At 36.6% G+C, this 14,012-nt stretch overlaps 1 protein-coding gene across 2 annotated transcripts in view; it reads right to left on the bottom strand.

Annotated features, from left to right (window-relative positions):
* Positions 1 to 14,012, bottom strand: part of GPR156 (G protein-coupled receptor 156) — a 101,521-nt gene that overhangs the window by 46,763 nt on the left and 40,746 nt on the right. For both annotated transcript variants that reach the window (XM_077776764.1, XM_077776765.1), the window contains exons 2-3: positions 13,441 to 13,916; positions 13,073 to 13,209 (exon numbers count right to left, since the gene is read on the bottom strand). In XM_077776764.1, the coding sequence (XP_077632890.1) occupies positions 13,073 to 13,209; positions 13,441 to 13,533 (230 nt within the window). In that variant the 5' untranslated portion in view covers positions 13,534 to 13,916. The remainder of the gene's footprint in view (positions 1 to 13,072; positions 13,210 to 13,440; positions 13,917 to 14,012) is intronic.

Below are 14,012 nucleotides of genomic sequence, written 5' to 3'. Positions count from 1 at the left end.
AACAAACTGAGGACTGATGGGTATGGGGGGGGAGGGGGGAGATGGGCATGGAGGAGGGCACTTTTGGGGATGAGCACCGGGTGTTATATGGAAACGAACTTGACAATAAACTATTTATAAAAAATAAAATAAAATAAAATGTATTGGAGATAAGGTGTTAAATGCAAAAAAAGAAAAACACAAAAAAACCCCAAATAATGTTACTGTGAATATTATTCATATAATTCTTGGTACAGGTGTGCATATAATTTTCTGGGGTATAATTTAGAAGTGGATTTGCTGGCTCACAAGATATATGTGTTGTTAATTTTAAATGATCTGTCAAATTATTTTCCAAAGTGGTTGTACTAATTTGTACCAATGAGAATTTCATAGCTTCACATCTTTAACATTTTAAATTTTAAGCCATTCATTGTAAATCTCATAGTTTTAATTTGCTTTTTCTCAGCCCTAAGCAAACCACTCATCTACTTTCTGTCTCTATAGATTTATGTATTATGGACATTATCATTGGAACTATATAATTTATAGTCTTTTGTGATTCCCTTCTTTCACTTAACATGATGGTTTCAAGGTTGATCCATGTTGTAGCATGAATCAGGGTTTCCTTTTTTCTTATTAGTGAATAATGTTTCATTATATGGATATACCATTTCATTTATCCATTCATCAGCTGAGGGACATTTGGATTGTTTCTGTTTTGGGGATATTATGAACGCTGCTGTGAACATCCATGTACAGGTCTTTGTGTGAACATATGTTTTCATTTTCTTGAGTATATACTTAAGCATCTAATTACTGGGTGATATTGTAATTCTGCACTTAACATTTGGAGGAACTGCCAAATTGTTTTCCGTATCAGCTGCATCATTTTACATTCTCACCAGCAGTATATGAGGTTCCAATTTCTCCACCTCCTTGTTAACAGTTGTTTTGCTCTGCCTTTTAAAATTCTAGCCATGTTAGAGGGGCATAAAGTGGTATCTCATTGTGGTTTTGATTTTCATTTCTCTCATGGCTAATGATGTAAAACATCTTTTCATTGTGCCTATTGGCCATTTATAGATCTTCTTCGAAGAAACAACTCTTCAAATTCTTTGCTCATTTTAACACTGAGTTATTTGTCTTTGTATTCTTGACTTGTAAGCGTTCTTTATATATTCCAGATACAAGTCCCTTTTTAGAACTATGATTTGAAAATATTTTCTCCCATTCTGTGAGTTCTTTTAGTTTTCTCAATTCTGTCTTGAAGCACAAAAAAATTTTTTTTTTTACAGNGATGGACACTTAGGCTCTTTCCATGTTTTAGCTATTGTTGAGAGTTGAAGCACAAAATTTTTAATTTGGATGACATTCAATGTATTTTTCTTTTGTTGCTTGTAGTTTTGATACCATTTACTGATGTCTTCTTCATAAAAAGAAATTTTTTTTAATTTATTTCTCTACTATTAGCAATGGTGCCATAAAAAGTTTTTAAAATTTTTTAATGATTATTTATTTTTGAGAGAAAGAGAGAGTGAGCGAGCATGCGTGCAGGAGTGGGGGAGGAGCAGAGAAAGAGAGTGAGACACAGAATCCAAAGCAGGTTCCAGGCTCTGATCTGTCAGCACAGAGCCCGATGCGGGACTCAAACTCATGAACCATGGGATCATGACCTGAGCTGAAGTCAGACGCTTAATCAACTGAGCCCCCCAGGCACCGTAGTGCCATAAAAAATCGTAAGCAACTGACCTTCTCACCATCAATGTCTATGATAAAAAAAAGCGAGAATTTTTTCTAGAAATGATTAAAAAATAGTGCTGTCTCTACTGATAAACTGGCATGTATCTTCATGTTTCCTTTTTTCATTTTTTTAGGAAACTCAAAGATGATTTTTAAAATTTTATTGAAGAAAAATAAACAAAGTGTATATTAGTGTAAAATCAGTGTATTTTTGAAAACTGACACACCTGTGTAACCAGCATGCAGGTTAAGAAATGAGCATTACCAGTGTTCCAGGAGCCTTTGTCTTGTTTCTCTCTCTCACTATGCTCCCTCGTCGTTGTCTCCCTCAACCTCCAGGGTAACTATGATCTGGACTTCTAACATCATAGAATAAATTTGTATAGTTTTGATCTTCATATAAGTAGAATGATAGAGAGTCTAATCTTTGTGCCTACTTTCTTTTGCTTGACATTATTTCTGTGAGTCATCCATATTGTTGCATGTAGTTGTTGACTCTATTCTCATGGTTGTAGAGTAGACATCATTAAATATACCATGAAGTGTTTAGACATTAAAATACTGGTGGGCAATTGAGGAGTTTCTAGTTTGGGCCTATCAGAAATAGTTCTGATCAGAAAATGTTAGTACATGTATTTTGGTGTATATATGTATGCAATTTTTGCTAGAATTGTTGTGACTTAGGGTATGAGTATGTTCAGGTTTAGTTGATTCTGTTTTATGAAATGATTGTTACATTGTATACTCCCACCACAATGCATGAGAATTCCAGATGCTCCCCATCCTTCCCAACACTTGGTTTCGTCAGTCTTTTATTTTTAATTGTAGACATTCTAGTGACTATGCAGTGTTCTCTCACTGTGGCTGTACTTTGCATTTCCCTGATGACTAATGAAGTCGAACAATTTTTCATTTGTTTATTGGCTATCTAGATATATCTTTTTATAAAGTGGCTGTTCATACCTTTTGCTCATTTAAAAATAACTGTTCTCTGTGCCTTTCCTATCTGTTTGTAGTCCTTTATTCTGGATAAAAATCTTTTGATGATATATGCATTGTAACTACATTCTCCATTCTACGGTTTGCTTTATTCCCCTCTCTTAGTGATGTTTTTTAGTGAACAGAAGATAGTCTTAACATTTATGTAGAACAATTTAATAATCTTTCATATTATGAATAGTGCTTTTGTATTCTATTTAAGACATTTTTCTGTCCAAAGATATTATGAAGATATTCTCCTATATTATCTTCCTGAAGCTTTTTTGTTTGACTTTTGCATTGAGATCCATAGTCCACCAGCAGATGATTTTTACTGAGGTGAGATTCAAGTTGCATTCCCTTCCCCCGAGTATGGATAGCCAGCTGACTCAGCACCATTTATTGAAACATGTCCATACATACTTGGCTCTCTTTCTGGATTCTCTCTATTCTGCTTCAATGGCTCTATTAGTCTTACCCCAAAAGTATATTTAGCATATATTAATCACTAGCTTTTTAATAAATCTTAATATCCCAAAGTGGAAATCCTCTCACCTTGTCCATTTTTCTCCAGACTATTTTTGGCCCTTTGAATCTCCATGTATATTTGAGAATCAGCTTATTAAGTTTCACCAGAAAAGAAAAAAGTTGGATATTTATTGCAATTACAGTGAATCCATATATCAATCTGGGGAGAAATTATATCTATGCAATATTGAGTCTTCTATTCTAAAAGCATTATATATCCTTTTTTATTTAGAACTTCTTTAACTTCTCTCAAAAATGTGTCATTACTTTGTATGTAGAGATACTGCATGTCTTTTCCCAGTGTGTTAGTAGAGTTCAATCTGAGAATAGAACCAATAGCCGATATGTTAACAGGTAGTTGGCTTATGCCCTTTTGAGGGCTAGTTAAACTGTCTTAAATTTCACTTTTAGCCATTTCTGTTCTCAAATTAAAGCACCCAAGGAAAATGACTTTATTTAAGGGAGTGCTACAGGCACCTCTTTCAAATGTTAAAGGTCTATTCTCAATAAAATAGCCAGTTTTCCTGTTAAAAGTAAGTCAGGTCAGGTCATGTCATTCCTCAGTTCCAAACCCCACAATGGCTCCCCATAACACTTGGAGTAATGCCAAAATCATTACACTGACCTTACATGATTTGGCCCCTATTACCTCTCAGACCTCATCTTTTCCTACTCTTTGCTTCATTTACTCAGCTCTAGCCACACTGGCCTTCCTTCTTCCTGAAAACTAGGTATGTTCCATCCTCATCACCTTTGCATATTCTATTACTTCTGCATGGACTGGTCTTCACTTCATGCTTTGCTTCTTATGCCTTTCAAGTCCATACTCAAACGTTACCTTCTCAGTGAGTCCTTCCCTGACCAATCTCTAAAATAGTAGCTACCACACTGATATTCCCCATTTACTTTCCCTATTTTACTTTTCTTTCCTGACTTGTCATGAACATTCCATATATTTGACAGTTCATTTTACTTTCTTGCTTATTGCCTACTCACTTTTTTAGGAAATCAAGGTCCATAAGGGAAGGGATTTTTCAGCTACTTGAGAAGGCTTTCTAAATACAGCACTCTGTGGCCAACAGGGCATCAAAAGCAGACAGATTTTAATGGTATGACAAGACAAAAAGGATAGTTTAGAATGAAACCGCACAAGAAGGGCATCAAAAGCAGACAGATTTTAATGGTATGACAAGACAAAAAGGGTAGTTTAGAATGACACCGCACAACAAGAGGCAATGGAAAACTGAGGCTATAGATGTCACTCCTTGAGCTTCTGTAGGAAACAACCACCATGAGAGAAAAGAACAGTGGAAAGCAATTGCTTACTTGCAGCATAATTTTATGTAGAATTGCTACTGTATTAACAATGGAAACATCCATCTTCTAAGAGCTTACCTTTATTGTCATAGTCTATATTCTAGTCCATTTAATTTGATCATTTAGGAAACACGGAGTACAGTCCAGGCACAATGGAGATACCGAGATGAATAAGACATGGTCCTAAACTCAAGGAGCTCATCTGCTAAGAAAGATAGTGCCTTTCTTCTTTCTTTTTTTAATTTTTTTTAATGTTTTATTTATTTCTAGGAGAGAGAGAGAGAGACAGCGTGAGCTGGGGAGGGTCAGAGAGAGAGAGAGTCACAGACTCTGAAACAGGCTCCAGGCTCTGAGCTGACAGTCAGCACAGAGCCCGACGAGGGGCTCGAACCCACGAACCGCGAGATCATGACCTAAGCGAAAGTCGGACGCTTAACCGACTAAGCCACCCAGGCGCCCCTTTAGAGTGCCCTTCTGCTAATCCAGTAAGCTGTGATGGGTCAATGATGTGTTAAACTCCACAATGGGTGCACAAAAAGGAGGTGTTTCAACTTCATCTAGGGGTCATATTGATTTAGGACTGACTATGGATGGACAAACAGCATCAGAGGGCTGTGTAGAAGATAGTACTATCCATTAACCTGATCCTCCCTCATTAACTTCTGCTGAATCACCCCTATTTCATCTTCCAGCCAGTACCCAAGAGAACCTCATCTCTATTTATAATGCTAGCTCTTGCCACCTTATTTCTGCTCCTCACCTCTTTTTCAGCACCATTCCTGCATGCTAGTGGCTTTTGACTTCATAATATACCATTTACTTCTGGCTCTATGCTCAGTTTTTTGGAAGTGATGGCAGATAAAATTTTTTTCCCCAACCATGAACCTTAGCTTTCTTTTTTGGATAAGTTCTTGCAAGATGTCTCTGCCTCAATTCACTCCTTGGCCCTGAAAACCTATCCCTAAATCAGCTATATGGGTGGTATTTATTCTAGGCCTGACTGGATCTTCCTTCTTGGCCAATAACCATCAAACTAAGGACTATAGAGAAGATACCAGAAATCGTTGTAGGGCACAGTATCAGTGCAAATTTTCTCATAGCCAACAAGATCAGTACTGCTTTCCCTTCTTCCCGTCACCTTCTCTTTAGCTCTAATTACTCAAACCACAAAGAGGACAGACCTGAAACAATCAATATGAAAAGAGAATAGCTATTCCTGCAGTAAGGAATTCTTTTTTGAAAAGCTATTTTTAAAAAAACCCAGAATGTATTTTTTGGACTTGATCATGTTTTTCCACCTAGGTGATACATTTGAAGCTCCCAGGAACACTTAAATTACATTTTACACAGAATCCTGAGCACAGTAGGTGTACAGCTCAGCAAATATTTACTGAAGTAACATCTCCACCCAGACACAGACCAGGCTTGTTATGACTCATTGTAAAAGTGGGGAATCTCCCAGATTCAGTTTCCTCTCCTTTCATGGCAGCCTCCTATGTGTTCAAGCCTCCATTATGGGCTCTGCATCATCCTCACGGGAGTTAGGGGTATGAGAACCAGCACAAATACAACATGAAGCTCTGACTAGTGCTTTCGCCGTGAACAATGAAGTACTCTGTCCCTGAGCCTCTTTTGTCTTTTGCTAGCATCTGTAAGACAGTAACAAGTTAACTTATTAACTTGTAAGTAGAGCAAAAGCTCATCCCTACACAATTCTTATTCCTCACATTTCTTGATTTCCCAGGCAGTAAAATTCAAGATATTCAGGATTGTTGGGAAAATGCCACTTTCAGTTCTGAGAAATAACAATAGGTAAATAACTAGTATCTATATTCCTTATCACAAATGACAGTGAGATAAGCTCTTGGAATAAAGTACTTTAATTGAACAAGGTTAGCTTCACACAGAATTTCCGCCATTGTTCTTATTTTATGCATTACATAAGAAGCATGAGAAGATATTGTGGGCCTGAAATATCTGCTTAGCTCTGAGTTACGTGATTATGGTCTTTACTGAACTGCAAGGAATCTAGAAAAAGAAGAATGCATTCTCCTATTATAGTCATTCATATCTAGCACAGTTATAAGATGGGTTTTAGGTCACCTAGCAGGGCCTTTGAAGGACACCAGATATGGTGTACTTTTTCCTTCATGAGAACCTTCTCAGAAAAATAAGAATGTTTGCAGACTACATTTTGAAATAGCTTTATCAAATATAACTGCTATGTAATAAACTGCACATAATTAAGGTACATGATTTGGTAAATTTTGATATATGTATATATCAGTAAACTACTTACCACAATCTGGGTAACAACCATCACCCCTTAAAGTTTCTACATGTCTCTTTGTAATCCCTCCTTCCTGCTCCTCTGTGCCACCTCCCACCCATCTGCAGGCAACCACTCATCTGATCTGTCACCACAGATTAATTAACAACAGAATAGTTTAATTTTCTAGAAATTTCTATAATTCAATGATATAGTATGCAACTTTTTTTTGCCTGGCTTCTTTTCCTCAGCATAATTATTTTGAGATTCATCCATGCTGTCCCAAGTACCAATAATTTCTTCTTTTTCTTTTTAACTGGGTAAAACCATTTTATTAACTGAGCAATTACTTGACCTAGTCAGTTTTTAAAAACTGTAGCCATTGTAATAAGTGTGCAGTGGCATTCAATTGTGGTTTAAATTTGCTTTTCCCTAATGACTAATGGTTTTGAAACTCTTTTCATATGCTTATTTGTTATCCATGTGTACTCTTTGTTAAAGTGTGTCTTCAAATTTTTCACTCATTTAAAAAATTGGATTATTGTTTTCTTATTATTGAGTTCTCAGTATTCTGGATATGTTCTTTATTAGATACATGATTTGCAAATATTTTCTTCCAGTCTGTCTCTTTCTTTCTTTTCATTTTCTCAAGATTTTCTTTAGAAGAAGTTTAAAATTTTTATTAAATCCAATTTATCAGTTTTTTATGATTTATGGTCTTAGTGTTATGTTTATGAAATCTGTGCTTATTCCAAAGTCATAACATTTTTCTTACACTTTCTTAGACAAGTTTTACAGTTTTACGTTTGACAGATCTATGATCCATTTTGAGTTAATTTCTGGATGTGGTGCAAGATATAGATCAAAGTTCATTTTTGTATGTGGATATCCAATTGTGCCAGGACCATTTTTTAAAAAGACTGTCCCTTTGCTACTGACTTGCTTTTTGTACCTTTGTTGAAAAGCTGTTTCCCTTATATATATAGGTTTATTTCTGAATGCTATCCTGTTTTGTTGATATATATGTCTATTTCTATCTAGTACCAAACCATTTTCATTACCATAGATTTATAATAAGTCTTAAAATCAGGTAATCCTAGTCCTCCAACTTTATACTTTGTTTTTCTTTCTAAGATTTTATTTAAATTAGTTAATATACTGTAGTATTGGTTTCAGCAGTGAAATTTATTCTTTTTTAAAGCTGTTTTGGCTATTCTACGTCCTTCATATTTCTGTATTAATTTTAGAACTAGCTTGTCAATTTACACACACACACACAAATGCCAGCTAGGATTGTGACTGTAATTGGGTTTAATCTATAGATCAATTAAGAGAGAATTAACAATATTGAGTCTTTCAACCGATGAACACAGTATTTCTCCATTTATTTAGGATTTAATTTCTCTCAGCACTTTTATAGTTTTCAGCCTATAAGTATTTCACATTATTTGTTAGATTAGCAATGTTTTGTAGTTTTCAGTGTACAACTATTTCACATTGTTAGATTTATCCCTAAATATTTCACATTTTTGATGCTATTATAAATGGCACAGCATTTATTTTCATTTTTCAACTGTCTGTTTTTAGTATTTAGAAATACAGTTGAGTTTTGTACCTTGATCTTGTAAATGGCAACCTTGTTAAACTCATTTATTAGTTCTAGTAGTTCTTTAAAGAATAGATTTTATTGAATTTTTTACATACACAACCAGGTGCTTTCTATTTATTTTTCTCATCTTAATTGCACTGGCAATTAATCTCCACTATTGAATAAAGGTTGTGAGAGTGGACATCTTTTCTTGTTTCTGATCTTAATAGAAAAACAATCAGTCTTTTGCCATTAAAAAATGGTCTTAGATATAGGTTTTTCATAGATGCACTTTGTTAGGTTGAGGTTCTCTTTTATTCCTAGTTTGATGAGACTTTATCAGGAATGGATGTTAAATCTTTTTCAAAATGCCTTTTCTCTGTCTAGAAAGATGATCATTGTTTTATGTTGGTCAATATGGTGAATTAAACTGATTGATCTTTGGATGTTAAATCAACCTTGTATTCCCGAATAAATTTCACTTTGTCCTGAGGTATTATCCTTTTGATGTTTGAGTGGCCTCAATTTGTCAACATTTTGTTTAGAATTTTGGACCTATGGTCATGAGGGGTATTAACTTATAGGGCTTTTTTCTTCTCTTATCTTTATTAGGTTTTGATATCAGAGTAATGCTGTCCCCATAGAATGAGTTAGGAAATGGTCCATTATTTTCAGTGTTTCAGAAGATTTTCTGTAAAGTTGATAACATATCTTCAACAATACAGGCACAGATTAGTTGGGTTCCTCTGGCTCAGGATCTCTCACAAGGATGCATCAAGGCACCAGCCATTGCTGCATTTCTCCAAGGTTCAACTGGGGTAAAATCTGCTTCCAAGTTCATTGCTATTAGTAGGCCTCAGAAGATTTGTTTTCAGTCTACTGACATGGCTGTTAGTGAGCCTCAGTCATTGCTGGCTTCAGACTAGAAACAACATCAGTTCCTTGCCATGTGGGCCTCTCCACAGGGCAGCTCACACAACAAGGCAGGGGGCCTCCCTCAGAGTGAGCAAGTGAAAGAGTGAGAGAGGTCCAAGAAGGAAGCCACAGTGTTTTGGTAACCTTATCCTAAAAGTGATATTACATTAATAAGCCAGTCAGTAAGTCCAGCCCAGTTTCAGTGAGAGGGGATTTCACAAGAGTATGACTATCAGGAGGCAGAAATCATTGGAGAATGTGTTAGAAACTCCCTATAATAATTGTTCTTACCATTACCTTATTATCTTCCTAATATCCATTGAATCTTAGGTGATGTCATCTCTCCCTTCTTTACTTAGGTAATTATATCTTCTTTTTTTTCCTCTGATCATTTGAATTAGTGGTTGGTCAATTTTATTGATTTCCATAAAGAGCTTCGGTTTCATGTTGTTTTCTCATTTTCTGATTTTTGTTTTCTATTTCATCAATTTCCACTTTCATCTTTATTATTTCCTTTCTTCTACTTATGATGAGATTAATTTGCTCTTTTTTGTTTCATAAAGTATATATCATTCTTCTTTTCTAATATGGAGTTTAGTGCTATCATTTCCCTGTAAGTACTGCTTTAATGGCATCCAACAAATGTTGGTATGTTAGTATTTTCATTTTCACTCAGTTGAACATACTTTCTAGTTTCTTTTTTTTAAATTTCTTCTTTGACAATGAGTTATTTTAAAGTTCTCTATTTAGTTCCCAAATATTTCAAAATTTTCCAGAGTTCTTTCTGTTATGGATTTCTAATTCAATTCTACTGTAGTCAGAGAACATACTCTGTATGAACTGTATCCTTTTAAATTTAATGAGACTTTTTCTATGGCCTAGAATATGATCTATCTTGGTAAATGTTCCATGTGTACTTGAAAAGAATGTGTCTTCTGCTGCTGTTGGGTGTAGGATTATATAAATGTCAATTAGGTCAAGATGGTTGATAGTGTTGTCCAAGTCTTCTATATCTTTACTGATTTTCTCTTGCAGACTACACTTTAAAATTTTATAAAAAATGTAATATCTGCAACTAAGCTTGACCATTACTTAATATTTATATTTTATTAAAATATTTTTCTTCCTCTGGCACTACACACATACACACAGTCACAAATTTAGAGACCATAAAACTGAAATGAAATGAAGCATCTAACTGTGATGTTGCACCTTTGAACACATTTTATTATTGAAGAAAGCAGTTTGAAACTGGGTTATTTTATCTTTCCTTGTCTGAACTTGTAAGCTACTTAATTGCAAAATGTGTCTTTATTCACAGTGCCTCTTAATATTTTATTCTTTATGCCAAGTCATGCTCCCACTGCAAGCAAGAAAAGCAGCAAAATCTTTAATGGAATTTAAGAAATATAGGTGTTTTTACAATAACACTGTTTACAAGTGTTCCTATTTTAACAGGATATATAAATGCTTTAAAAACCTTGTGTTCTACAAATTTGGTCTAAAAATAATGGATTATGGGAAAAATTGTATGGGGTCATAGCAGTTGAAACATATTTAACTTTGCAACCAAAATACTAATAAAAATCATAATTATCCAATTAAAATACTAGGCACTCAGCCAATGTCCATTATCATTCGTACCCAGGATCACAGTTGATTTTTGCAACCTGAAATCTGCAAGATGTAGGTACTTGAGGGCATTCACCTCCAGTAGGTAATACTGTCATCTAAATTAAAAATATGTTCTGGGTCTGTGCTTTCTTCAATAATCAATTGTTTTTAAGCACATAGGAAATATCTCTCTACTTCTCCATCTACTCCTCCAGTTTCATCAGAGAGCTTCATAACATAGGAAGTGTACCAGTGTTTGAAGCCATTAAACTAGCAGTGCAGTATTCTTTGCTTAAGTCTTCCTTCTTTAATTGTAGGAAGGCTTGTCCCTGTATGCTTTAAACCATTAATGTGTTGGGGGGAAATGACATATGAACCAAATTTTCTAATTTGCCAGTCAGTTATTAATTTGCCAATCAGTTCAGTGTTGCATCTGAAAAGATTATACTCTGTAATTCTCTAGCTTTGAAATACACGCATTTCCCAGCCATTCTCCTGGCAGCAGCTACTATTGGGATTTAAATATCCTTCTTCCCTGAATCACTGAAAATATATTTACTGAGCACCTATGATGTTCCAGAGTCTGTTTTAAATGCTGGAGATAGTGGTGAGCATGACAAAGTCCCTGTGTTCATAGGTAGTACATTCTGGTGGGAGATATAGACAATAAACAGGCAAATCAATAAATATGGTGATATCAGAGAGTTATACTTGCTATGAAGAAAATAAAACAGAATGATATGGAATGAGACATTGGGCTGGGTGGCCATTCTGTAGACAGGCTACTTTGGATAGAATGATCAGGAAAGGTTTCTCTAAAGAGGTGGCATTTGATCGCCTGAGTGGCTCAGTCGGTTAAGCATCTGACTTTGGCTTGGGTCATGAACTCAAAGGTCATGGGTTTGAGCCCCACATTGGGCTACGTGCTGACAGCTCAGAGCCTGCTTCAGTCTTTGTGTCTCCCTCTTTCTCTGCCCCTTCCCTGCTCACACTCTCTCTCTCTTTCAAAAATGAACGTTAAAAATATTAAAAAATATATAAAGAGGTGGCATTTGAGCCAAGACCTATGAGATGAGAAGGAACTAGTCACAGGAAGATCTGGAGAAGACTGTCAGGCAGTGGGGACATAAAGGGACCGTAAGTGAAAGGCCTTGAGAAGGGAGAAAGCTTAGTGTATTTGAAGAACAGAATGAAAAGCGGCTGAGGCAGCATCAGGGGTATACTCAGGTCAGAGTGCCATGTGTCACTGTCATGCTCTTGTTGACACAGCAGACGAAGTCACTGCTGCTTAACAATTCCATGTCCTCCATGCCTCAAATGGCCAATGGTGCCCCAAAATGCCTGCTAGACGAATCCAACTGACTGACCTTATCTGAGAGCCAAACCTAAGCAATGGAGCACATTTGATCACCACAAAGTGTAAGGCTGGAGTGGCACCACACAAGTTTGACCTCTCTGAGAGAGTTGTTGAAATCTGATGTGGGCAGCATCCAGAATTCAGCTGTGGGCCACAGAGAGAGAGCTGGAGAGGGCTTCTCAGGTGGCAGCCTGAGACAGTGGGGGCAGGATGAGGGTAAAGAGTACTGACGCAGGAGAGGTGAAGTGGGCCCTGAGAGAAGGATCGAATAGCAGTGAAGACAGAATTTTGCAAGTCCCTTCAGAAAAAGTTTTCATTTAGTTTCTTTTGCCAGCCCTGGGAGTCCTGGACACTTACTCTGATGAGCCAGTGACTTTCTAACAAGCCCAAACTGTCTAACAGAACAGCCATGTAGTGGAGCTTCACTATTTTTTTCAGAAACCTTATCCCACTTGGGCTGTTTCCAGCTGTATTGGCCATATACAAATGCCTAATTATATCAGAAGGATCATAAATTCCTTTATGAGGAGAGACTCTTCATTCTCCTCTTTAGATATCCTTGTAATAGCTGCCATAATACTGGACTAGATCTTTCTCCTTAAGAGGAAATTATACTGCAAGTCCAGGAAGATTTCAGGGGAACTTCTCACACAGCTTAATGCCACAGTAGGAGATAAGCTTTGATGATATCACCTAGCAGTTCATGATGCCAAAATGATACCAAGACTCTGGGTTTCATAATTCAGGCTATAGGGGATGAGAAACTAGGTATGGGGCTACTTACCTGTTATTTCTGCAGCGAATTGTGAAGCCAAGAAAGAAGACTATCAGAAGTAGTCCACAGCTGAGAAAGGTCCAAACAACACCCAAGAGGACAGGAGATAATGAAGAAATGGTCTTGCTGCTATAGTGGGAAGAGGTCTGAGAACAGAATAAAGAGAAGCTGTTAGGAATGAAGGCTCCTTTACAGACCAAACATAACTCTCCCATCATCCCCAAAGCCAGGAAATACGTGTCCTGTGTGAGCATACCTCCTCCTCTCCCTCTTCCTCCTCTTCCTCCTCCACCTCACCACTACCACCGTACCACCACCACTAACAACAACAACATGAATATCTGAGCAGCCCTGATACCCCACGGCTGCTCACTTACAATTGTCCTGCAGAGATCATGAAGAGGACTCTGATCCAGCTCCTGGCCAGGAAAACTGTCACACAGTTCAGAGCAGTTTATTTCAGGCTCCATGACATCGCATGCCCCTTTTGGTGTGTGCTTATTCACAGTCTTGGTTATCTGCTGGTGGGTAACCAGCAGATCTTAGACTAAAACACAAAAACAATTCAAATCTTTTCTTCAGAGGCACCATTTTGGAGCTGGCTCTTGGCTCAGAATCTGGGACGAAAACAACCCATTCAGGTGGAAGTAAAAGTTTATTTCACTAGGTTGTTCATCAGACACCTTCCAGGCTCTCCTTGTGCCCTGCTGCCAGTGCATACCATGTGAGGCAAGAGTGGGCATCTTGGTAACCATTAGATTACACGAAGTGATGATTCTGGGTTGCCACCAGATGGCAGTCACTGCTCCAAGTACTCTCACACAGGTCCGGAAGGAAAGGAAGCCAATTAAACCTGTTAACAAACAAACATTTATCTATTACATATATAAAAATATATATATATATAATATAAATGTATGTTAATATATAACATATAAGTGGTTTATTA

The sequence above is a fragment of the Crocuta crocuta genome, unplaced genomic scaffold (assembly GCF_008692635.1).
Source record: "Crocuta crocuta isolate KB4526 unplaced genomic scaffold, BGI_CrCroc_1.0 scaffold87, whole genome shotgun sequence".
Lineage (NCBI taxonomy): Eukaryota > Metazoa > Chordata > Mammalia > Carnivora > Hyaenidae > Crocuta > Crocuta crocuta.
This window is presented reverse-complemented; position numbering and strand designations above follow the sequence as displayed.